Source organism: Chelon labrosus (assembly GCF_963514085.1).
Source record: "Chelon labrosus genome assembly, chromosome: 3".
Classification (NCBI taxonomy): Eukaryota; Metazoa; Chordata; class Actinopteri; order Mugiliformes; family Mugilidae; genus Chelon; species Chelon labrosus.
In genome coordinates, this window is record NC_140339.1 from 13072757 (window position 1) to 13100412 (window position 27656).

The following is a 27656-nucleotide window of genomic DNA, read 5'->3' on the forward strand; positions in this document are numbered from 1 at the left end:
TTTCTGCAGTGCAACATTAAACATAAACATCCTACACTTGTGCTAGTAACAGGGTACAACCACAAGGTGGCAGCATGTGACTAGTCATTACAGACTGGAGCGCACCACAGAACAAAAACACTGTAGCTGCCAACATCCAAACACACACACGACCTTGCACGTACACTCATTCACTTACTCAAACGTTTCCATTCAGACATGAGCTAGAGGTCCTAAAAATAACCACAAACTACCACACAGAGCGACACGCTTCGTACAAAAACCAGGAAATACAACAGACTACCACGCAGAGAGGCTCTCTGAGGTTCTATGTGGTGCTCTCTGTGTGACAGCAGGTGGTGGTTTACTAGGAACCTCCACAGCTGCTCCACCAGAAGCCTTAACACCGCACACAGGTACATTTACCTGTCCTGCTTCCGAGGCAGCGTGTTTCGGCTGAATAAAGGGCTAGCGGAGGGGGAGGAGAGGGGACTGAGGGAAGACAGGAAGGAGAAGAACGCACAACAGACACAGAGAAAGAAAAATTTAGAGGGTAAAGTAGGTGAAGAGATCCGTCAGAACAGAAATCAGCTGCGAGGTTCTTCAGCAGCGAAGCTAATGAGGAAAGCCAGCGAGGACGGTGACGCCGTAGCCTCAAAGCTTTCGACACCAGATGCTATCAAGTTCCCTCCGAGACATTCCTGTCACATTACACAGTCAACATGCCAGGATGGAATCTGCTACAATGACCACAATTGCTGTATAATCAGCTGACGACACCATGTTGCTCTGCTGGAGTGCGGACAGGAACACAAGCAACGAGTGATAACCTCACCAAGACGGATGTTCTGTGCATCATCTTAATTCTGGATTTGTTAAAGTTGACTTAATAAACGTCAATCAAAAACAAAAGTCCTGCAAAGTATGTCATCTTCGAGAGTTCCTTAACATGTAAACAGCATTTTTAGGATTTAGGTGCTTGAGAAGAAGAAAATATGAACTAATTTGACCAATTTAGAGCAACTAGACAATACAATTACAATTAATTAACTATTAAAACAGCACCATATAAGTTCTGAAAGAAAGATTTAAACTTTTATATATGCAAAGTTTAACTTGTAAGCCATTTATTGGACCCTTACTCAGCCAGAACTGGGTTCTGCTGCTACAGTTTAACTTGGTATTTTATGAGGATCAGTAGCTTAAGGCGGCTATTGTAAGCTCATGTAACATTTCATTCATTAACCTTCATTCATTCAGTAAAGACTCAGTAAAGGTTATAGGAATCATAGCCAAAACTACAGAGATTAGACCCAAACAGTAACAAACCAGTGCAATACTACAATGCACTGTTTTTAAAGTCACATTTATTCATTAGTCACATTAATTACCAGACTGTGTAACCTGAAAACAACCTCAAACACAAAACACTGATGGAATTATAAAAAGAAATCTGAATGATTCTTGAGACCCCTCACCTCTCTGACATGCCCGTCTTGACGCTGCCGGTGCGGCCCAGAGCGGACAGGGTGTCCTCCCTGTGGGTCCCGTGGTTGCCGCCTCCTCCGGCGCTGCCCAGGCTCATGTCGATGGACTCGCTGCTGGTGTGCATGCTGCTGACGGAAGGGAAGCCCATGCTGCCCGGCCCGCCGTGCCCGCCCAGCGTGCCCTCCCGGCTCGGGACGGAGGAGCCGCTGAAGGTGGTTCCCCACGTCAGGCTGTTGGAGGGGCCGGTGGAGGAGTAGACTGAGCCGGGGCTGGAGGCCTGTGGGATGAAAACACAATCCATCAATACTCCTGAAATAACTGATTTGTTTGCAGCAAAAGTGAACCAGAAAGTGCATTTTTTGTGACGATAACAATTATGTAAGTAAAGAAAAAGTCAGTACGCTAATCAGTGAAAACAACCATTAGTTGCAGCCCTGATAAATGCACCAACTATATATTTTTCACATTTGTTTGAGGTTTAAGGTCACTGAATATTAAGAGATTTGAACTTAAGTCTGCACTTTGTAAGGACACGACTGCTACTTTGAAAAACAATCCCATGTGTGTCACGTCGTGATTCATAAGTAGTGTGATAACGCCTTATGAATCATGTGAGAACACGATGGAGAGTTCATGACCGAGCATGCTCACTCTCCTCTCCTCTGCTGCAAAGTGTAGCTTTACAGTCAAACGACTACCTACACTGCCCATCTGTTTGTTTTTTCTTCGTCTTCAAAGAATACACCATAATTGCGACATCGGGAAGGTGAGATCTAAATCCTCCTTGTGTTTCTACCAAAGCCTCTTGAGCAGCTCAACAAAAACCTTCCCACGTGCTTACGTATACATAGGTCGGTGCATAATCATTTTTCCGCGCTGAACCCAAACCTGACCGTCTGGTTTGACGGTGCAGCCGTTTGAGCGACTGCTGACCACAAACCGCAAGCTCACAGTGAACGCTGATTTTCACATGCTGATGTTACCAGGGTTACCATCTTAGCGGTTTCTAAGAACATTTGCTAATTAACACTAAATGCTGCATACAACCGAGTCCAGGCATTAGTAAGTACAAAGCAAATGGGATGGGAGTACTGGCGATGGGACGTTTACTATAGCTCTTTCTGAATGGGACATGCAAGTCTGAGACACATCTCATGGCAAATGAAGTCGGGGCGTACAAATGTACAATTAATGTCTGCTCAAAATGTTATTACGATCCCTTCATTAGTTGCTGGAATGAACACGGTCAGACTAATCCAAATGCAACTCCAAAATAAGCTTAAAAAAACATGCTTCCTCCGTTACCATGGCAACCGGTGAGTGGCAGGCAGTTGGAGAATGATTACAGCTAAAAATAACCGGCGAATAAGTAGCTGCTCCCAAATCACAGTTAAAATAAACCAGGCTACTTGAGGAAATACAAAACACAAGATTTATGGGATGTGAGAATAAACAAACCCGTTGGCCGCTGCGGCGAGTTTACTCTAACGTGACAGTGTAATGGACGGAGGGTTGCCATGGAGAATAACAGACCAGTAACCATCCAGGTGACGGTGATTCGAGTTAGCTCGCTGAAAACTCCCTTCTTTGTTCGCTCACCTGCTCGCTGCCCAGCGTCCCCGTCCCCGACCCCAGCGCTCTGCCTCCGTACATGGGGCTGCTGGTCTCGCTGTCCCCGGCTCCCAGCCCTCCGTCGGGGGACTCCAGCACCGTGGACACGTGGTTCATGGTGGCGTGGGGGTTGGAGATCACAGTGGAGTTCTTCATGTTTTCAGCCGTGGTGACCGGAGCCTGTTTACTGGGCTTGCCACCGAATAACCTGGGGTAGAGTAAGATGGGCAGGGGGGTAAAAAAAAGAGGTTAACTGGGTCAGAAGTGCTCAGTAAAGAGGGAAAAAAATATGCCTCACATTGTCTTGACATTGTAATAAATCATAATATCTAATAATGGAGGAAGAATCTTGACAAAATTAAAAAGGACTTATAGCTTATTTGTTGTTGCGTAAACCTTTTAATTAAAATGTGCAAAGCAATCTTTTACTGGCTTCAAGATAAAGAGAAGGAAAAAGCTCCACAAAGTCACTAAGACTCATGCTCTAAGAACTCTGAAATTCAAGGCTGCTTGGGTTAAACGAGTGTTAAACGAGAAAACTGTCTTGAGTGTTTCCATCCTTTGTCCCACAGGACAAAAGCTCCAGTATTGCTCTTAACTCTCCGTGAAACGAGACATACAGTAGCACGCCTGTAGTCAGTGAAGGTAGAGTCAGCGCTCAAATCTGACTTAAAGCCAGCGCACGCACACACACAGACACACACAAACTCTCTCCTTGTTCAGTGCTAATCCTGGGTTACAGTTAAATGGCAGGCTGTGATGAGTGGAGTCGCGGTGGGCAATAATAGCAGAACAGCCTCTTTGAAGAGTTATCACTCCCTCACATTAATGAGGGCAGAGCGCTGAGGTAAGACTCAGATCCCATTACCCTGCACCACACCCTCCCCCCCCCCACACACACTGCCAAGGCTGAGGCTTGGCAGCTGACCAGCCCCAGCTCAAGGCCTGCATTCACAATGGCCTGATTTAACCTCATAGAGGCTGTGTGTTTGTGTGTGCGTGTGTGTGTGTGAGGGGAAACAAGCCCACACGTGTGATCCTTACTCACCGCTGGTTATCATTTACTGTGACTGTATGATTACTGCCTTTTAAAATGGTCTTCTGTGTATACACTGAATGGGGGTAAAGTCAAGCCCATACAAGAGGGCCCCACTCAGTGAGGCTCCACAGTTAGCCGTCAGTATGTCTGCAGGATTACTGACAATACCAATGAAGATCTGTAGGTATGTACCTGCGCAGTGTTGGTGAAGAGACCTGCTGTCTTCCCGTCAGAGGAACGGTGGCTGCTCCACCACCCTGCATCCCGCTCCTGAGGTTGTCGATCTCAGAGACGCCTTTCTCCCGGTCCGTCTGATTGGCCATCAGGCCTCCTGAGCCGTTGGCCTTGGCCAGGCTCATTGAGTTTTTCCCGTGCGAGGTCACAGAGAGCACGGCCGCCTCGATGCTGCTGGTGGAAGAGCGGTTCCCGTTGCGGGCCGCCGCTCCGGAGCGGCTGGGTCTCGGCAGGCTGCGGTACTGCAGCGTGGAGCGGGCGCTCATGGGGATGAAGCCGTCGTCGTGGTGACCCAACACAGAGCCCCCATCCTGCACGCCAGACTTCAACCCTCCTGACAGCGAGCGCGCTCCAGATTTAGGCATCTTCCCCAGCGTGGCTGAGCCGCTGGTGATGGTGGCGCCGCTGGCGGTGACTATGGTGACCATCCCAGTGCCTTGCTTCTTGAAGCCGAAGGTGCTGGTCGGGGTGCGTGAGGTGTGGGCATGCGTCTGGGAGTGGGGGTCTGAGACAGTGTGAGTGAGCGTCGTCGGTGCGCGGTTCGTGGGGATTGACTGTTTTTTCGCCTCATCGCCACTGCTGCGCCCGGCGTCCGAGGGTGAGCGGTGAAGGCCGTTAGAGCGAGGAGATAGACGTCCTTTTTCTGACACCTTGACATCATCTGTTTTAGCTGCAGGACACACAGAGTAAGACATCATCACGGTGTATTGGTGCTACACACTCAGATCACTGGCAGCTGAACTTAAGTTGAAGGCAATGTATCGCCAAACTGCCAGTCGGAGACTTTTCATTCATTTCATTTGTCCTGAAGCATCAACGGCCACATCTCAGCTTATTCTAGACTAAATGCTACCCTAGGGCTCAGGGTTAGGGTTAACCCAAACCAGAGTAACAACACAAAGTTTAAGTTTACAGCATTTAAGCTGTGTATCACTTCCACTAAATATAAACTGCTGCCTTCTTTTGAAGCAGAACTGCTGTTCCAAATGTTGGGGAAGCTGATGCAACAAACCGTTAAAACTAATCTAATTTTACTAACAAAACCCAGAAAGGGTATGTTCACCAGCTGCACAGCACAGAAGACTGCAATAATACTCGGCATAGGAATTAAGATTTGCACTTTTATCTTAAATCCCTGACATTTCTGACAGAGACCAAAGATAATCCAAAGTCTTTATGATGTAATTTAATATGTTTTTCTGGGAATTCATTTAAGAAGTAAGGAGAACAGGAATAAAGCGATAAATATAACTAGATGACCTACGACTAAGTCTTTACCTGAACTGTGGCCCTTGAGGCCGACTGAACCCGTGGAGCCTGTGCTACTGGTGCTTTTGGTCCGGGGTGACGTCACCCCCACCTGAGCGCTCATGCCCCTTCTCCAGGAGCCCGTGTGGGACACGGAGGGGGTCTTCCTCCCGGATCCGCCCTTGTCGGACTCATCGGAGATGTCGGAGGGGTTCCGGCGGCTCCATTTGGAGGCCGGCTCCATCCTGACCCCGCTGTCTGACCCGCCGTCTGGCCTCTTCACCTCGTCTCCTGACCAAGCCTGGTGCACCGCTGTGGAGGCAGAGTGCTTCTCTGCATCCGTCACGGGCTGAGCAAACACACACACACAAAAACAGAGCAGGTCAGATTTACTGCAGCTTTTACGAGACGTTGCCAAGTGGCTGGAGAAGGCACTCCACTTTATGACCACAACCATCATGCTGCTTCACCCTACCAGCATGCACAGCACCATCACCTGAACAGCTTGTCAGGAAGGCGTTTGGACAAACCAGGGCTTGAGCATAAATAGTTCTCTGCTTCGTTTTTTCAGAAAGTTGTCTGAATAGTGTTTTTATATTGCTAATATAGCAACAGTACTTAATAAAGCATTTAATATGTATGATTATGTCTTTTTAGTGTTTAACGTTTTATAAAATCTGATCTGAATATTGTTCTTTTGAATCTTAAAGTAAGTTTCAATTACACAAACCTCAAGTCGTATTTCTTTTAACTTTATTGTGAAGGTTTTACTCTTTAAAATGATGATATTATAGATCACCGTAGCCTTTATTTAAGTAGCGCAATAAATTACAGACGCTTGCAGAATGACGACTGCTTTTAAGCTGACTCTGCAGTCGTCCAGACAACACTACAAAGCTGCCGCCCTGCTCGCAGACCTTAAAAAACATAGTGCAGACAATGAGTGATTGCCAGAGGACAGATGAGGCCGACGTTATTAATCTGGGCTGTGTCGGTCTGCTTTACCGAGAGAAAGACTCCTTTGTACATATATTTTTTTTTTTTCAGCACCTCAACCTTTGCAAAATTAATAGACTCATGTCACGACTGACTCCACATCAGACACAATATACTGTATGTACGACAGCAATCAACTTCCTGAACTTTAGTGGCTTTTAATTGGTGTATAATGGTTTCAAGACGGTGTAAGCATCACATCAGTCAAATGTATAAAAGATCATTGTTGTAACACTCTTGTTTTCTACATCTAGTCAATTTTTTTTTTGCAATATCTTCAAATGTAACTTAAAATTTAAGTAGAGTATATGATTTATGGGTGTAATTTTGTTGCTAGGTAGCTAAAAACAAACAAATCCTGAAAATACAGATCAATTTCTTTGGATTTTTAGCATTTCCAAATGATTGAAAATAAGAAATCCGTAGCCCGACGTTCCCGACCCGACAATATTTTTGCCGTGAGAAGTTGGTCTGGAGTTGCTCCGTTGGGAACTGATTATGCTCGAGCTTTTCTTTTTTTTCTTTTTTTTTTTTTTAAATGGCTCTGATTGGTTGTAGCATTATCCACTTGCATCCATTTTTTCTTCTTTTTTATCCTCTCTAGAAACACACCCCATAATTATATCCCAATGATGTGTTACCAGACTCATTAGTCTTGGTGGTGTCAGCAAACTCCCACTTCAAAAGCTGGTAACATCACAACATGATTTCATCTCTAGAACACTGTAATCCTAGATCAAAGGCACTAAAATGTGTCGTTAATAACATCACTCGTGTCTGTTGACTACAGTTTATTTCTAAAAGTAGATTGTGATGCGCAGCCCTGATACCAGTACTCAACTTGGACACAGGAATCTAAGCCGCCTCAGTTTTTCAGCAACAATGGTGATTTAACGAAGACTCAAACAATGAAATTAAACTAACAAAATCATTGGTTGTTGGTTAAATTATTATGGAGATGTTTTCAAAAGGTTAGCAGATTTATTCTACTTTAAAAATCCAAAATTTAAACCAACTAGTCTACGCTGTGGCACGATCCCACAAAGTCCTACCTGTGCGTTGAGGCCCTTGCGCTGTGCGGCGGGCGTGTTGGCGTACGAAGAGATGGAGGAGCTGGTGTTGATGTCATCTGTGTCGATGTTGTCGCTGATGCCGCTGCTCACGGAGCTGCTGTCATCCCAGCTGAACAGAGAACATGGCAAAGGAAAGAGAGCGAATGGTCAGTCCAGTACTTTCTGAGCGATGCGTCTTCCAGAGAGGGGAGGATGTTAGTGCACTTGGCTCCTGTTCTACTTGGGGAGCATGTTTCGTTCCTCTTTGTTGAGGAGGACATTGAATTCCCTCGTCAATTCGAGCGTGAAGCCACAGAAGCAAAGCGATTTTCAGGTGCACTACATAAAAGAGATCCTTCTCTTATTTCCTCTTTCATCTTTGCTGTTGGGCTTAAATGCTAATCTGGTTGAGGACATAGGTAAGAAAACATTCTGTATGCTATGTTTATAAAAACTGTAACAACCTGTGGGAAGCTATGTGTGTTTAATAGTCTTATTTCTGGTAAATGTGTGCATTTAAATGTTAAGAAAACTAGAGAAAATGTCATTCAGTGTATCAATCACAGCTCTAAACGGAAATAAAATTGCCAAAAAAGAGAAAAGGAAATGCCGTTCCAGACTGCCTGCTGAGTCTCTTCCTTTATTCTCCATCTAAACTAACATAAACTTGGGAACACACACACACACACAAATACACAAACAGCCTCAATGGGGCTGTCTATCATATGAACAAAGGCTCGACGGAGGGGTGACATCATGGTGTGTGTGTGTCTGTGTCTGTGTGTGTGTGTGTGAACTGTTCAAACAAACCCATCTGAACAGGGCAAATATGTCGGGAGTCAACGCAAGTGTGTGTGTGTGTTCTTGTTTTTATTAAGTTCGGGGGCCCTGTTGTCCTTGTGGGGCCATTTTTTTTTCTGGGCCCCACATCTTTTTGAAGGTTAAAATACTTGGTTTTAGTTAAAAGGTTATGGTTAGCTCATGGTTAGTGTTAGTCACTGTGATGAGATGGTTAGGGAAAGTATAATGTCAACAGAAAGTCCTTTCAAAGATAGAAACACTAGTTTGTGTGCTATTGTGTGCGTGTGTGTGTGTGTGTGTGTGTCCGCTTCGAGTCTGTGGGTGTCAGGAAGTCCAGCCAGTTGGCAAACACGGCTCTGAAAGGACCAGAGGGGGGCTGATGGTGACGGCCAGTGCAGGGTTGGCTCGCACCGAGTGTGTGTCCAGGACACAAACACACACTTATTTAGTGGAGCTGGTGTTTTTCAGGCTAACTGCACAGTCATCAAGGAAACATTCATTCAAGACTAATGATACATAAAATCCCGTCAAGAAAGTATTTTGATGGCGATCATTAATCATCTCACTCCCATGGAAAGGCCCGCAGCTAACAATTATTTGCTTGGTCGGCTGATCTGCCCTAAATCATCATCATTTCCCCAACTCGACTGTATCATAATTCATTAATAAACTAATCACTACAAAACTTATTAAACCATAAACATTACTTAAAATGCAATTGTATTTGTCACACAAATACACATACACATAAAAGATTATGATTTATTCAGCTTCTTAGTTTCAGTAATATGAACACAGCAACTTAGCAAATGAATGAAACTCTGTGAATTCTGCGCTTGTCCAGTCGTCTAAATACAAGGACTCACGCAGTAACTTATACCGACATATCTGAGACTAAGGTTAAAGAGCTAAACTAAAGAGTCTATTTTTGGTTAAACATCCAAATAGATTATCTGCTCCCATTCATCATACTGGTTTGACTTTCACATAAAATCACTGCAGTGATATTCAGTAGCCAACTTGGAAGTCCTGAATGTTTCCCACCAACACACATTACAATTATGGCTTTGAAAAAGCTGCACGAAAACAAAGATTTTCAATGGCAAAAGTCCCAGAAACAGATTACCACCAAAACCTAATCAGCTGGTTCTTGGCAGACTTCCGACCAAACACATCTGCTGCTTTCTGAGCATGCTTGCTAACAACCTGACAAACAGAGACGGAGGGGGGGAAAAAAACACAACTTCCTTTGGAGCAGAGGCGCTGGGTTTCGGGGTCTAAAGCATCCGTGGAGCAAACGAGCTGGTACTGAGGGATTTAGAGTGACCACAACTGTTTCAACTCATCCCTACAGCCACAGGGGAAATTCCCCCCCCCCCCACACACAAACATAGAAATGAGATGATAAATTAAAGCTATGAGAACATCTGAAGAATATATGTAACCCAAGATGATCTAAACACTTCAATCACCGGTGCTCGTCGGACAAAGTTTCTTTCACGCACACTCACGTATACACAAACACACATGGGTGTCTACCTGGTCAGGGTGCCTGGGTTGCCGTGGGAACCAGAGCGCTGCGGGAAAATGCCAAGCTGGACAGAGAGCTTCATGACTCCATGCCGCTGAGAGAGTCCACACAGACAAATGTCTCTCCCTCTCCCTCTCCCTCTCTGTCTGACTCCCTCTCTCTCTGAGCTTTCTAAATGTCTCTCGCTCCCTCTCTCGTCCTGGCAGAGTTCCTAGATTGAGCTCCTTTGTCACTCGTTGCACTGATGCTTCATCCCTCGGGCGCTGTTCGTCTCTCTCTGGACTAACACAGAGAGAAACTGAGGGGGGGGAGAGGGAGAGAAGAGGGAAGAGAAGGACCTGCCCTACTGCTGGTAACATGAGCCTCCCCCGGGACTGTTAACCACTTCACTGCTGCAGCCGCGCCACTAATAGTGCACACTCAGACGCACACAAACACACCCCAAGCCCTAAATAAGCCACTTCAGCCGAACAAGAATCAAGCGGCAACACAAGTCGAAGCCGCATGATCACAGACGAGCCCTCCTAAACCGAAGGACAATCCTCGTCCCACTGTTGCTACTATGCGTTTCCCAGGTTTGTGTGCGTCTGTGTGCGCAAGACTGCAATTTCCCAGACAGATCCACCCTGACCAGCTGACAAGCCAGTGCTAATTAGAGATCAGGCCAAGCGGCGTGGCCCAGCCCACAGCCTCCCGCTGGCAAAGCAACCCGCCAGTTAACAACCGCCGGGCCCTTTACGGCCAATCAGAGGAGACGGAGACATTAACCGCGGGCTGCCCCCGGGAGGAAGTGGTGCCAGACACAGGCCAGCGAGTTCGGCATCTAATAGATCATCACACCGAGGGAAAGACGAGGTGCTTCTTACTCTTCCACTTCACCCTAATCACAAAATTACATCTTTCCCTGATTTAGCTTCTTACAGCATCCAGTCATGTAGATAATTTTGGGATTATGAGATCTCTGCCTCCATTACAACCGAGGTGAACAGGCTTTCTGGTGCACACAGCAGTGAAAAGATGACTGGAGTTCGGCTCAAGTGATTCTTTAAATCTGTTGGAAAAGGTGAAAGCTTGTCACTTATGAGGACGATAGAAAACCTCACTCTTAAGAGCTAAAAGACCTGTGAACCAGTCAAAGAGGAAGAAGTAGTGGAGAAAGAAAACGGACCCAAATCGCGACATTCCAGAGAGGAACCTCAAACTCACGCCAGGTCCCTTCGGAGAGCTTTCTGCTTTCCCCAAAGGGGGTCAGAGTTCAGAGGCCAAACTTCCAAACTTCCTTAAAGGGAAAAGAAGAGTGGGGGTGGCAGGAGGGCCAGTGCAAAAATCGGGATCCCGCATGGGTCAGCCAATAGGAGTGTCTGGAAGTGTCCTGAGAAAAAGGGCCGTGGTTGTGTTTGTTTTAACTTTTCTTGTGTGCGTGTGTCCCCTGGGACTGCGGTCTGCTGGCCGGCCCGACGGTACTGTAACCCCCGCCTCCTGAAAAACCCCATCCGACTCTGGCACATGCACACAGGATCCGTGCCGCAGAAATGTACACACAGACGTGCGGCCACAACAGATCCGTGAAGCAGAAGTAAGGGGATTTCCTGTGTTTGAGGAGCGACTACTGGTCCTCGAACTGCCGCTGTATCGTATAACCCCGAATCCCTGTCTCTGTCTACACAGGGAGACAGACAGACAGATGGGGGAGGAAGAGGGAGGGGCTTTGACAGACTGTCTTTCTGGTTCAGGGTTTGGGGACACAGATAAGTTCATGGACAAGCTGACAGGTGAGTTCTGACCATCAAGAACATAATAAATACACAACATGAACATCATGTTATTTATATATCTTGAGAAAAATATGATTTATTTGACCAATATCTAGTAACAAGTAAGTCTACAAGCAAGCTTTCATTTATAAAAAGAAGACACCTATCTTAGATTCAACTGTCGTTAGTAGCAATAGCTGCACAAGGACAGTATAAAAACTACAAAGCCCGATATTCTTAGAGATATGGTGTAAAAGCTGCAAATTAGATAAATGTGCAGCACAAACATAAGACAAACTGAAAAACACAAGAGCAGATGTTTTCCTCAACTTCTCGAAAGCGGTTTTGCCAGTTTTACTGCGTCGCAGAGAAACGTTCAGAAGCCTCACAACAGCATTCGTACCTGCAGCTGCTCGCTGCCGTAGGGAAATGTATATAGTGTATATTACGCTCGCAGAAATCTTTATGATCGACACACGATTGAATACATGTAATAATATTTTCTCCTTTCTATTCAAAGACTGCATCAAAATTGAAAAAAACAAAACAAAACGGTGCTTTTTTTAATTTGGGAAAAGTCATGACATTCAGGACAAAATGGGCAAAGTGTTGAGATGAAGGAGGCAGAGAAGGGGATGCTGGGACCCGGCACATTCCGGGCCGGAGCCCAGGAGCCCTGTGGTACGAAAATGACACAGCTGTCCCTGCACTGACAGGAAAAGACAGGACTGGACTGGACACCACACTCAGGAATGCCTCTCTCTCTCCCTCTCTGTCTCTCCCTCTCTCTGTCTGTCTGTCTATCTGTCTCTCTCCCATGTCTGGTCCCATTGTCTCCTGTCTTGGGAAAACATTTGCTATCTGCACTCACAGAATTTATCAAAGCATTTAGATCCCTTCGGCTACCTCTTCTTCACATAGATTTCTTTTGACTCCGCTCCTTTCTCTCTCTCTCTCGCGCCCTCTCTCTCTTTCTCTCTCGCTCTCTCTGTTTGTTGTGTAAACACACACTCTTCTTTGATTCGACCAACTAACCTGGTTCCGCAGCACAAACACACCAAACTCATCACGCATGTGACACGTAGCATTTAACACAGACACACGACCCCACCGCGCCGCATCCGCTAGTGCAACGAAAAGCGGAATTTAAAAGACTGCCGGGACAAACATGGAATTTCTCACATGTGTGCAGACACGCTACACAAACACACACCGCATACAAACCAACCTATTGTCGCCTCAGTGCTAGAATGAAAGGCTGTAATTCCTGTCTCTAGATCTGTGGTCTGGGAAACAGGCTCATATGATGCCTTGGAGCCAAATGATGAAAAAGGACTGAATCTGTTCTTTTAAATACTCATCTGGTTTGAGACCTTCATTGAAAATGTGTCCAGATGACATATGAGCATCCACTTTAAAACATCTTCAGGAACTGATTTTCCTAGCAGCAGTTTTTTTTCCATTTTTCTCTTAAATCCACAGATGTTCACACTGTGCTCAAATGTGTGTTAAACTACACAATATCATTGTCGGCCAAAACAAATAACTTAAGAAAGCTCAAACTGAAATCTTCCTTCCTAAACACATACACTGATCTGCCACAACATTAAAACCACTGCCAGGAGAAGTAAATGACATTGACCATCTTGTGACAATACAACGTTCTGCTGGGAAACTTTTGGACCTGGCATTCATGTGGATGTAACTTAGACATGTACCACTAACCAAGACCAGACCAGGCAACCCCACCCCATAGCAACAACACTCCTTGATGGCAGCAGCCACCCCCAGCAGGATGCAGCCTGACACAGACGCACACACAAAAACGGTTTAGGAACAACTAAAAAAAAACAAAAAAAACATGAAAAACAGCACAAGGTGTTGACATGGCCTCCAAATTCACTAGATCCCAAACTGATCAAGTATCTGTGGGATGATCCACAGAGGCCCATAGGACCTCACTAACAAGACCCATGCCCATTCTCTGATATGTCAGAACTGTTTTGGAGACACACAGAGACCTACACAATATTAGACAGGTGGTCATAATGTTGTGCCAGATAAGTGTGTAAAGAAGTATATCGTGGCCCTACTTTGACCTACTCTGCAAAAGTGACATTGGTGGACCAAAAACTTTCTCCCAAACTTTCTCACTACGTCTAAATAATATTTTTTTAACAGATTACATGCAAGAAATTTGTCTTTCTTGCATGTGTGTGCATGCCGTCTCTGTCTTTGACTCATCCAAGTAAGCACACTTAAGTAGAAAGAGCATCCTTGCAAGGTGCCCGGGGGACCGTTTATGAGGGTTTTAGGTTCTTGTTCAAAGCATCAAACTAATAACCTGATGATCCCAAAGCTGCTTCTCTAAACCACTAGCACACAGCTCCCAAAGTCTGCAGCCTGTTACAAGTCTGAACACAGACTTCTGTCCCCAAGCTGTTCCTGTAGATCAGATGGCCAAACGTGGATAATCAACTTTATACTTTAAAGCTGCAACCTGCACGAACCCAGACTTTCCATCTGCTCCCAACCACACGGAACATATCAGTCAGGGGAGATGTGAAGGATTAAAACTTACCCTGTGTTGATGCCACCACAGACCACTCAGTGTTGATGAATTAAAGTCCAAAATGGTCTAAAACTCCTTTGCTTTCTTTCTCCATCTACAGTTTCTTCCAGTTGGCCTGCTTCAGACTCCAGATTGGACCAGAGACATGTGCCCGAGCCTCTGACCTCTTTGTTTCCCTTCAGAAACCGCCAGCCTGGAGGCTACTTTAGCTGGCTGAGGCTCATATACTTTGCAGACGTCCTGGCTTCCAATCTGACTGCAACTTTGGTCACATATCGAGCATTTTTTCTCTCTGTGGGTCATTACTTCATCTCGCTGTTTTTCAGCCGAGTACAAGAGCAAAGCAACGAGACAAAACAGAAAGATGTAAAGAATCTTAGAGATAATATGAATATGAGAGAATAGTGAGAACAGAAAAAACAGAAGAACTGTGGATGTTAAAGCCCCACCCTCCTGAGTGTGGGATTGTGTGAGAGTTTCATTAGGTGAGGCAGGTGTGCTTGTTAGAGGCTCAGGGGATGGATGGTGGTCGTCTGCTCATACAGTATCTATGGCAACAGCAACATCATTATCTCTCAGGACTCCATCTCTCTCATAACAAACATCTTAGTTTTCCCCATAGATTATTTCTCGTCTCCTCTACATGTAAATCAGCCATAACTAATACCACCTCCTCCGACAAAATAAAAATTGGGGGTGCGAGCTATGAATAGCTTCTTCCACTTTGAACCTTTGGGCCCTACATTCGGTCAAAGTCAGAAGTCACAGTCAAGATGATATGCTTTTGCTTTTTCACTTAAAGAAGAAACGAGATCAAAATGACTTAGACGGAGATTCTTGCAGTGTAGGCGGAGGAGTATTTTATAACAGCTGGCGTATGTGTGTGGGAGGAGCGTCATTAACTTGGGAATATATCTGACCTTACATCTCTGCGAGCCACACAATGCCTGGCCCGGCACGGCTTCATTACCAACACACTCGCACCACTGGGGACGTAGCAGAATGCTGCTTTCAGCATAAATATAACTGCGGGGCAGTTTAGTATTCGAGGGGAGTCAAAGGCTGTGTAACAAGTCTGGATATCTGGAGAAAAGTATTTGGCTGCGTAAAGTACAGTACGTTACACTGAGTGTTTGTGTCTGAGGGCAGAAGATAAGGATAGAGCAGACAAAGGGTAGGAGTGGCTGTTTAACACATTCTTCTCTGGGTGAATGGATTGATAAAATATATTTACAAATCCCTTTGGAGTTTTTTTTTCTTAACAAGACCAAATTTGAGGTCAGCCAACCAACCTGCAACACTATGTTCTCGTAAACAGCTCTGTGCCTGGTCATAATTTTGCAGGGAAAAAATGGATTTCAGGAAATCAGGAAATGAATCGAAAGTGCAGCATTGGCAGCGAGTATGGTCACTGGCATTTATTGCTGTTCTGTGTTTCGTGTACCAGAGTTCTGTTTATTAACAACATGTTCAGTGTGATCAGGCTGAGATCGCCCACTCAGCTCGGTTAATTTGTTCCAGAACGGCGTTTGATTTCGATCTTCACACCGGCCAGCCCAAATGAACCAACGTGAGGAGTAAACCTTCCTGGTTTTGGAAAGAACTAGATGGCAAACTTCTATCACTGGTTTAATTATAGTGATTCTCTCATGCAAGTTCAAAAATCCCATACTGGAACCCAAAGGTCCGACACAACTACGTTGTAAATCTGTACCGCAAATCAAGCATGTCCACAGCACGTAAATCAATTTCATTCTTGACTTCACAGCACCGATCTACCCAGTCCTCTGAGGTTATGACAAAACATCAACAACAAACTGAGTTCAAATGTTTGACAGTGCACAGAACTCTCTGATTATCTGTTGGCTCTGTGCTGTCTTGTTAAAAAGTGCATAGTCTTCATGTTTCTGCTAAAATCCGTCACCGCGTTTTAATGGATGCGTGGCGCTAAGATATTAATCTAAGAAGGAAAATGTTTGATGTTCAATTAGCTGTATTGGCCAAGTGTGTGTGCACACATGCAAGGAATGCATTTCACTCATCCATTAGTGCACAAACAAACAATAGTGAGCACATTAAGAGCAGTGGACAGACGTGAATGGTACCCAGGGGGTTGCGTGCCCTGGTGCAACGGCACTTTGGTTGAGGTGATTTGAACCAGTGACTACAAGTTCCCAAATCTCTTTCTTTGGCAAAAAGAAACTTTTATCCATGACTCCAAAACTGGAGAAATTTCCATATAAACTTTCATGATGGATGACTCCACTGACAACTACAGATGGTTTAGGTGAGATCATCATTTGCTCTGGTGTCAGTAATCCTGCCAGCGCCCTTCTCCCCTCATTAACCAAACACTCTCGGTATTCCAGACTGGAGCCGAGGTCCAACGCACACACATACACCAGACTGGGACACACACACACAAGCTGCAGGGTTAGTGTTTGACACGTCCCGCAACAGCAGCTGATCAGCACTGACAGGTTGATGTTGTCTCCAAGCAAGAGACAACGTAATATGACTATAGATGGTGGGGGTGAAGCTGTGTTCCTGTATGTCAGTAATTATCATACAAATATAGTCCTGGATCTACAGGGAAGATGACTGCTGGCTCATGAAAGCGCAGAAACAGAGAGAGGGGAGGGAGACTGGTCCAGCAATTATTATTACAGTGGAAGCCTTGGGGCAAACCACAACATTCATTCTGCTGAAGCAGGGGAGCAGGTGGAGGTGGAAGTGGGGGTTAGAGAGGACAGACGGAGAGACAGACAGGTAGAGGGAGAGATACGTGGAGAGCCAGGTGTTTTTGGTAGCTGTGGAGAAGAGTTGATAAGGGGAGGATGAACCTCTCTCTTCCTCTACCTGAGGCCAGCAGGGAACCTGCTCAAGTCGAGACAAGAGAAATAACTTATTGGGGCTTGGGGCATGTGTGTGTTATGGTGAGTGTGTGTCTCGTGTTCACGAGTGAGTGGTGCAATATGTCTTCAGTTCTGCTGCAAACCTCCAGAGAGAGAGAGAGAGAGACTGGGAATCAACAAAGATGTTTTCAATACACACAGGCGCGCACAAATCCACAGACACACTACTTCACACAATGAACCATCATCAAAGATCATTTGAAGTATTATCAGCGTCCATCGTTTTTGAGGTTATACAGTGATTCAGTGCAATGGGGGCAGACAAAATAACTTGAATCATAGTAATGTAAATATAATTTAAAAACCTAACCTAACAGTAACATGTTCATTCAGACAGACACAAGCTTGTGTTATAAATCATAATGAGTTGCGTAAGCTGAACAAATGAAATGAATCACAACCCATAGGCTTGAGTAATAGATCCAATAGTTTAGAGTTTATCGAATGCCGAAAGACTGCACGATGGTTTACAAGAGAAGGGATTTTACGACTCTGGATAGTCATCACAGTAGAATTACACAATTCACACTGAAGAGTGATGCTCCAGGAATGCGGGCTTGTGCGTATTTGATAGGCCAGCGCAGTGCGTCACATGGCTATGTGGAAAAAGTTGAATCGGGTTCATCTTTAATTTCTTGTCTTGTTCTTGATCATCGGAATAAATGAGGAGTCTTTGTATAAACTGCAGAGGCTGGTCTGAACATGAACATGAGAGACTGTAAAGGCTTAGCAGTGAGTTTATCTTTACAGTAGCTTTGAAAGACAGAGGCAATTTAACGTACTTAAAAGGAGCATAGAAAACACTGTGAGAGCGACTGTACAAAGCGTAACGTGATGCATGTACAGCTCCAGTGTTGTCAAGTACTTGTACCTACAACACAGATACAGGTGATTTGAGCTGTTTGGAGCTACGCTAGGTGTCTAATGTTGATTTAAGCTGACACACTAAGCCAATGGTCTGCTACTGTAGTTCAGTCTTTTGTGGTGTGTCCTGTAATGTATGCCCCAGTCGAACCCCTGTCCGTGACTTTTTAGTTGACCGAGCATGTTGAACTGTCGGTGAAACAGATCACCCTGGTGGACCGGTCAGCTCAGAACAGATAAGAAAACATCATGAAGAATAAATAAACTGTAGATCAGCATGATTCAGGGACGTTTATAGCTCTTCCTAGCTTCGTAGCTAGCCCTAGCTCTTACGATTTCCCCTTCTGCACGAAACACGCAGTCTGCTGCCACCTGCTGGAACGATGAGATATTTCCTTTCACAGAGGCGCAAAACGCACAGTACGTGCCAGCCGGTTATTGGCTGTACAACTTGTTGACCCGGACACGGGCGATGTGAGGCCACATCACAATCAGCCTTTGTTGTCGGCGTTCCTTTGATGCTGGTTTCGTGTGTCTGGGATGTGAAGTCATTCGTGCTAACTCCTGGATATCAGAGCCAACAAATGATATCTCGTCGTTCCGTGCTCTTTTGAGTTTTACCGCTGCCCAAACAACACAAAGACTTTCTGATTCCTTCAATTAAATATCGTGCATTTTCTTTCTGTAATGCTTTGTGCAGATAGCAGCGAGATGAGCGCGGGAAAGGGATGAACCATTCGCAGAGAAGCTAGATTCTCACACATTAACAGGATTCCTTTCACCACCCTGCCTCACTATACTGACTCATGAGAAAACATCAGCTCCCTTGTTTCTTCTCTGTGTCACGTCCTCATTTGGGATAAAGAAATGATATCTTCGACGCTTCTGCAAGAGAGGAGGGAGGGGGGGTTCTCACCGCTGCAGCAGTTTCACACCACAAAGACCTCCCCTTTGTCTCCTCTAACAAAGAGAATTCAACCCAGAAGACAGACCGTTATAGATTGCTTCCTCTTTCTCCAGCCACAGAGATAAATGATAGGGATAAGCATGCTCGCACACAGAGCTTCTAGTCTCTATTGTCTCTGCCTGTGTACTCAGCCTCGCAGGTCCTGTTATCCCATGACTCATTTTGCTTCCACCGCGCTGCTTTACATACATCTGACAGTTGGCAAAACTCGTTTTTGCACTTCCAGTGGAGACTTCAGTCCCCCTGTGGTTTCCCATTATTTAAATAACACGTTCAACACTTTTACTAACTGCATCCTTCTCTCCTCATTAGTCCAGGTTCGGCCTGATCCAGATGGTTTCATCATGAAAGCTTAAAGGTTTTTGGAACGCTCTTAACTGTGAACCTCGGCCCTTTGAAGCTCCGTGACCTCCTCGTCAGGGGGTCACAAGGTTTGTGCTCCAGCGCCACGGCAACACCCGACACCTACCCCCACCCCCACTTCCACGGAAAGGCTCAGCCGCATTAAAAAACCAGAGGATGCAAAAGAGAAGCATTTAAAGTGCAGCAGGTTTATAGACAGGTCACACACCCAGTGAGCAAACACAGACCACAAACATCTCTGAGCTCGGATCCTCAACTGCGACACTCAACAAATAACAAAATGTTGGAAACACACGCAGAGAAAAGTGTTCACGCTCCTCCACCAGCTCAAACTGCACCATTAACCGCCCTCTCATGAATTAAATTAGCCTCATCTTTTACAAGAGGAAACCAGTCACCCCTCTCTACCCTCTAGCTCCGCTACTTTCCGTTTATTATGCTAATATATTAATCTGCTGCTTCCCCAACTCTCCTAATTAATCCCAAAGTAAAAGCAGTAAGCACATTTATCAGACATTCCTTCGGGGGGGAGGAGGCGCGACTGGAAGGTAGGAAGTCACCTCAACCCCTCTTTATTTTAAAACTCTCTCCTCGTCCCCCTCTCTCTAATCTTATGAAACCAAAAATTAGGCCGTTTGAAGATCAAGAAATATGTGAAGCTTTGGGAGAAACACAACATCTGCCTACTCGGCCATTTAACCTCAAAGCGCAATAATCAAACGAGGAAAAAAGAGAGAGAAATCCCCCAACTTTTATCATTTAATTGCTTGCCAGCTTCTTCTGCCTGATGCACTCTTTAATTACAACAACCGAGAGGTGAGAGGAGAGATGGAGGTCTGCACGTGAAGGGAGAAGGAGAAGGGAGAGAGATGAAAGGTGAGGAGAGGGACAGTTTGTGTTAAGCTCCACCTAAGGGGTGGAGGAGTTTAATGTGAACAAGTGTGCGTGTGTGCACGTGCATGCGGGGGAAAAGGCAGCGAGAGGGCAAAGGTCAAAAGTCTGGAAGACAGGAAATTAGCCACACCTGAGGATTTACCCATAAAAGCTCCTTGAAGCACTTAAAACTACCCCAAGACGCAACAGCATCTCTGTCTGTGTAATACATCAGTTTAAAATTAAAGCAATTATAAGGTTTTTGTTTAAATTTCAAAAAACTGCTAGTACATTTACTAAAAGATCACAAGTAGGTGATAGCTGGATTTAAATTGTGGAGGCCAACTACTCTATTAGAGCAGCAGTGAGCCTTTATCTCACCCACTTTACCTCATTTATTCTTACAGCCATCTCAATTCATTCTGCAGTCCATCTTCATATCAAGCTTATTCCCTCCCCCCTTCTACTCTCTTTGTCTTCCTTTCCACCCCCCCCAGTGGAGAGGATCTGCTCAGCCTTCATCCATTCCTGTCAACTAGCCAAGAACCAAATCCTTCTCCAGCTCTGTGACAGGACAAAGACGGCAGAGTCTCACCAAATCACAAAAAACACACTGATTAAAATAATAATAATAATAAAAAAAAAAACCTCAATCCATCTTCTCCCAACATGTTGTGGCCTATACATCCTAATAAAACAGAAATGCATGCTCAGGATCCGTTTGTGCATCAGCAGAGAGGTGCCTTTTACAAAGCTCGGTTACACTGCAGCCTGTGTGTTGGTGCAAGTCTGAGCAAAGGGAGCCAGTTAATGATTCAAGGGACATTCAGTGTATTCATGTTGGCTCTTCCAGATCATTACAGAGAGTATGTTTTTCAGTTTTATATTTGTTTTCCAGTCATTCATTTCAAGTGCATTTGCAGAAACAGAAACTAGGCCATGTAAACTAATGCCGCACCAGAAATTGTGCTATTTCTTTATACTTCAAGATCATACTTTAAACTATGTAAACACACCGTGGTAAGCCTCTTGGCGAACACTTAAAGTGGCACAAAAGTATATTCTGTTGTCCTAGAAGAAAATACTGCAGCACACCGCTATCACCTTCTCCTATAGTGTGATAAAAATGTGAATATTTTCTACAGCAGGAAACAGACAAGAAAGCTTTGCAAGCACAAGAAGTCAAGGTTTTCTTCTGAACAAACACATCAAGTTCACCATGTTCAATAGAAAGAGTGTAAATTAATGTGTAATGTAGTGTAAGAGGAAGTGGAATTTCCCTTTGAGATCTTACACCTACCTGTCAGCATCTCCCTGTCCTGATGACGTGTTTCGGTGGAGCGTCTCTCGAACTGCAGCCATGCTGTCGGGCAGGCGGTTCAGGCGCCGAGTGTACAGACCCAAGCCTCCATCAGTCATGTAGCTGCAAAAATAACAACAACAAAACGTGTCAGATGCAGGCAACACGAAGCAGCTCGTAGACGCACAATTAAACGGCTCAGAGAGGATGATTCGAGGTTGTGCAGTTCCACTTCTTTAGCGTGGACTGGTCTTCTTCTCAGAGCTGCTTTTGTTATATATGTCCTATATAGAGCAGGAGGAGTCCATCTAGTTTTCCAGCAGAGGCGAAGCTCTCATCAATCACGGCTAAACGGTTGGGCGAAAAAGCTCCCGCGCAAACTAAAGAGACATTTCTCTGGTGTGGCCAGCGGAAAACAACAGCAGCCTTTAAAAGAAGTGGCTGCTCGGAAGACAGAGGATGAGTCTGTTCTTTACTCCTACAGGAAGCATATCGCAATTCATCACCGACACCGGGTCCATCAGCGCTCCGGGCTGGCACATTATGATTGACAGAGTAACTGAACATTAAACTAAAAATACACAGTATATGTGAGTGGAAGCTAAGAAGGACAGTCATTTCATAACGGAAAGTCACATTTTAAGGGAATGGATTTATTGCTTGTGACAGTCTGAGACTGACGGTCAGCAGCCGTTACAGTCCGAGGCCACGAACACTTGCACAAACATTAGCACTTAAACTAAAACAACACCAGCTAGTTCCTCAAATATTTACCTGTGGAGATTCCCAATGGAACCAAATATTGGCTCATTTAGCCCGAATTTAACTTCATGAAACGCTGAGTCCGCGCCGTTGATTCGGTGTCTGCAGTAAAGTGAGTAGAAAAATAAACCGGCCGCTAGAATACTCTCTGTGTTATCTCTGCGTGGATCTGTGAGGCGGGAACCCTGCACTCACGCGCAGACAAATACACATTTACAGCTAAATGTATATACAGTACAGTGTTACCTATAGACAGAGCTTCTTTGTGTCAGACAGAATAAGTAAATATAAGTGTGTTTTCACTGCAAACCCGAAAGTACCACATGTCATACTTTCTCATCAGAAAATGAGTGCAGCGTAAAAGCTGTGAATATTCTCTCAGGTCGTCTGGTAAAGGTTTAGCAAGCGTTACCAAGAGCCCAAACTAAACATTAAGCCACAAATATCTGACTATAGAGGACTTGACTAAAAGTTTTATCATCTCAGTTCTCACTTTTTTGATTATCAAGTGCGTATTATTAATAAATAATTGTCTTTATTACTTGATTTAAAGGCATTACTTGGATACTGGTTTTGGAAGAATGATGGAATTAATATAAATAACCCTGGCAACATTAAACCAAATGATCCATGGACCACAAACCAAACCAAATTACAAATAAGACAATCAGAACATAACTTGTTGTGTGGCAGATTTGCACATCTACACAAGAAGGCAGCTGAAACTTTCTGGGATCTTCTTAGAGGGAGGTTAACTGTCCTCAGTGGGGTGCATCCATCATCAAAAAGCAAAGTCACCTTGGGGATGGCCGTCCAAGCACGGACACACACACACAAACACTCCTGACTGACACATCACTTTTTCACACTAATAAGTAACTGAGCTCCTGTCCTCTTGTTCCAGATGCCTGTTAACCTGTAACCTTCCAACAGCAGCAGAAACGTGTCCAAACAAGACAGTTTATGAGCTGAAACCGAGCGGCCGACGTTTGCTTTAAGCGTCCGTGCAGCTAACAGAAGCAAAGGTTCTTGAGTAAATGAAACCGAGGTGATATTTGACTAGCTGACAATGCATGCACTGTGGTACGGACGGGAGGAAATTCACAAAATGTCACGCTTGAGGAAAAAAAAAAACACACAAAAAAAAGAGTCACCCCCTTTAAGAGCCAATGAATTGCTCTCAGACGTACCTGTCTGCTTCAAACATGGTAATACAGTTAATCCAAAGCAAAATAAACAAGTCCAGGTGACTGCTGATCCGCGCTGATAAAAATCTCCAAAGAATTGTTTCCGCTTTCAACCGTCTGGCTACTGTCTGCTATCAGATCGGAACCTGTGTGCGAGGTCTGCGGTTGTGTGAATAATATCACCAGGTGAGAGCGTGTTTGATCATGGTGCTATCAGGAATGAGCGCACGGTGTCCGTGAGTGTACAGATTAAGTGTCCATGTGGGAGTGTGTGCTGCTCTGTGGGAGCTCGCTGTCGGTATGCAGCCTCTCTCCTCAGCGCCACATGCTTTTCTCTCCTGGCTGGAGGTTGGGTTTGTCTACGAAAGGTGGAGGAGGGAAGGGAGGGAGGGAGGCAGGGGAGGGAAGAGGGGTATATCGGGCAACATACCCCCGAGCCAAGGAGGTGGGGAGGCAAGAGCAATCATCTCCAGGGGCCAGAGAAATCGAAAAGACAAGAGGGGGGCTGGAGATTGGAGAAAACCATTAAAGATACCGAAAGTGGTGTCGACAATCACGTTGTCTGTGTGGCTGGATTCATAGAACATGAAATTAATGAACTATCAAGACAAATATATGCATCGATCTCAGCCAGTGTCTTAATTCTGCTTTATTCCCTGCATTTAACCCATCCACCTGGAGAAGGGGTTGCGTACCTTGCCGAAAGACCCTTCAGCCATGGATTTAGAGGGGATTCAAACCACTACTCCATGGCTAGTCCAGTTGCGTAGACACCATCGACTAAATTATTAAATTAATTTAATTACCTATTTTTTACAGTGGGGTCTGGCAGATTATTCAGTGTAAAAGAGACAAAGCATTGTTGTTCTAACGCGAGCGCCACAAACCTCAATTACACTGTGTTGGAGGCCAGCAGCTCAGAGACAGACGTCTCCAAACGCAGACAAATCAAACCCAAGCTGTCTGCATGGAGTGACCATTAGCTAACAAAGCAAATATTCTCCTTTTTGTAATATGTGTGAATTAACCCCATTAGTGACATTCAGGAGGTGACAAAGAGCTGAGCTGTGCATGTTTACAGCTTTAATCCGAATGCCAGCACCGCCTCTCTGGGTAAACATCCACCTCTGTGTGGAAGAACCAGTTAGTTAGTGGAAGCTTGTGACAGAGCTAACCACTGCAAGGCCTGAGGATGTAAAGGTGGGTGGGGGTGGGGGGGGTCATCAGTCTGTGTCTGTCTTAAATGGTTAACCCACAGGGCGACTCCTCCCACCGTACACACACCCACATGCCTGCACCCACATACACACACAGTTCCTCACATATACACAAACACACACATACTGCAGTTTCCACCGCACATCCCCCAAAACAAGGAGCGTAATCATGTCGACATGATTCAATTTGAATAAAAAAGCTAATTTTGCCAGCCGTCCATCATCTCGTCTCTTGGGTTTATACAACTGAGAGCACCAAGTACACACATCAAGGGTGTCCTGTGTCACACACAGACGCGCATCTACCATTTAAACATTAAAATCCAACTCAAAATAACCTCAGATCAACAGTGTGGACAATAGAGACCTTATAGATACGATAGGACATATATTTATTACTGAAGTGATTTATCAAGCAAAAATGCTAAACTACTGTGAGAACTTGCTGATTTTCTTTGCTTTATCGAGCTGAGCTATTACACTGTCTTACCAATATTCAGACCAGTATCCAATAATAAACAAACTCTCCACAGGAAAGTGTTCAATTAATTAAACGTGGTTTAATTCTATTTCACCGTGGCTTCGTACCCAGCCCGGATGTCAAGCCTTCGGAGCGAGAAAATGCCCCTGCTCACCTGTTCACGTAACTCACCTGTCCAGGTGTGGCTGCGGCCTGCCTTTGTCCGCTCGGATTCATACATATCAAGTACTTCAAGAGCACTTAGCTCGCTCGCTTTTCTAAAGCTGCCTCGAGGTTGGTGAATCAGTCCAAACCCATAGAGGCCACATGAACTAATCTCCACTCCAACTCTTAAGAGATGTGTTTCTTAATCACCTTTCCCTGGTTCTCTAACAGTCTGTCTACATTTACCTCTGTCTGAATTTAAATGAATCCCAGAAGCAGCTCTATTTCCAGACCCTGGTCTCTCTGTCGTTAAATCGCACTGTGTGAAAGCTAAGGTATGCAGGGGGCCTGTTACAACATGGATAGCAAATAAACATGTTATCAGCACTGCTGCATCTGACGACAAAGATCTGTGCTATTCAGAATAAGCGTTGCTTGTGATATAGAGGTTAAGCTGCGGGATTTTATCTGACTGTAGGAGCACTCATAAAGGTTCGCCACTGCCCTCTTCTGGCAATAGATATATAGAAACTGAAGCATCTGTCAATCAAATACTGAGTTTTGATGACTGAACACAGGATCATCAAGTACTGTTAAATGGCTAACTCTGACACGGAGGATCAAGCAAGCATGAAGTGCAATGCAGCTCAAATTACAGAAATTAATTAAAAGTTAAAGACTGATTAACAAGCTAAATGATTATCCTATAAAATCAACAAACTGTGGAAATGCATGTCACAGATTTACAGAAATACGCCCATGTCCTCAAGTTGTTGGCTTTGTCCAAGCAGATATCCAACAACGATAATAGTATTATTCTACAATGTCAAAACAGAGAAATGCCTCAAACCCTCCTACTGAAGAAGTTAGAACCTGTTATAAAAGAACAGAACTCTCTTATCTCTTATTCTGCTTCACGTAATTCATGAGTTAACTTACCCGCTGGTGACATCGTCAGTGCGCACGGCATTCTTGCTCAGCACGTCTCCATCGCTCATGTACCCTGTGACCTCCATGGGGATCCCTTCCAGGTCAATGTCCTCCCCAGCTCTGTCTCCAAGGTCCACGCTGCACACGGCTCCTCCCCTGCCAGCCAGCTGTCGTCGCAGGTGCCCCGGGTACAGGTAGCGTCCTCCACTCTGGCCACCGGCCACGCGACTGCCGTAACCATTCCCTACGGAGGGGGCATCGCCCGCCTGCAGACGGGGGCTTGATTGGCCCAAGCGCCACGATGCCAGCGAGGGCCGGGTGGAAGTGAGGCTGAGAATACTTCTACTGCTTCCGCTGTTGTTGCTGCCACCGCTGCAGTTGCCACCGCCGCTGATGTCTGTGGTGACGCTGCCATCGAAGGTGGTTTCCAAGGTGCTGAGCAGGTAAAGAAGGAGACAGAGAGAGTGGGTTAAAAAGAGTGGGGCACAACATGGTTCAGACAAGACGCTATTCAAAGAAAACCTCTGGAAATCCCATATTTGGATCCCCATCTAAATCAATCAACTCTTGTTTTAAGCTTAAAATCAATCTGTCAACCACATTTCACTGAACTCTGTTCCATCTGATGGAACACTAACTAACTAACTAACTCAAAGAGCATAATCTACTTGCTGATGGACAAGTGAAGGTAAGTGATGCTTTATAGGGTCTTAAACACAAAAACCGGTCATATTAACCTTAACAACACAGAGTAAACTAAATCTAGACCGCTGGGTCAGCACTGAGACGTAAAGCCAGAGCACAGGTCAACGTCCTGTGGGAGGGAACGTGATTAAAGCTAAACCAGAAGCAAAGACGGCATGAAAGACATGCCCTGCGATCAAAGCAAAGGATCTCTCAAAAGAGGGATGAGACAGCCACGGCAAGAAAAAAAAAAGGAAGAGGTAATACCTGTAAACACAGAAAGACACAGTCTGCTGACCATGAGGCCGTTCACTCACTGACTCAAATCCCTAACAGAAAGCCAGATTTGTTCTGTTTACTACTCAGCCGGAGCGGCCATTGTGAGGTGATGATCCCCAAACAGTAGTGTTTTGTTTTCTTACGCACATTCTATAAACTTTCTGACTTGACAAGCTAAGCTGAAAATGCTTTGGAGAATCATGCTGCTGTATTAATGTTATTCACTTTGAATTGATGTAATTTTGCAAAGTTTGCAGTAATGAATCACATTAAGAGCCAAATAACAAGAGAAAGAGTTCAACTAAGAGTTCAACTATTTACTTCAAACGAGACCAAAGTAGGTGGGGGTCAGTGGAAATTAGCCGAGATTAATTTATTTCATTTT

The 27656-nt window shown here is 45.0% G+C and overlaps 1 protein-coding gene across 1 annotated transcript in view; it reads right to left on the minus strand.

The window, feature by feature from the left end:
• nav2a (neuron navigator 2a) overlaps positions 1-27656 on the minus strand; it is a 95521-nt gene that overhangs the window by 17265 nt on the left and 50600 nt on the right. The window contains exons 11-18 of the mRNA XM_084541374.1: positions 26318-26743; positions 21588-21710; positions 7648-7777; positions 5630-5948; positions 4310-5021; positions 3067-3286; positions 1458-1744; positions 406-471 (exon numbers count right to left, since the gene is read on the minus strand). Of these exons, the coding sequence (XP_084397500.1) occupies positions 406-471; positions 1458-1744; positions 3067-3286; positions 4310-5021; positions 5630-5948; positions 7648-7777; positions 21588-21710; positions 26318-26743 (2283 nt within the window). The remainder of the gene's footprint in view (positions 1-405; positions 472-1457; positions 1745-3066; positions 3287-4309; positions 5022-5629; positions 5949-7647; positions 7778-21587; positions 21711-26317; positions 26744-27656) is intronic.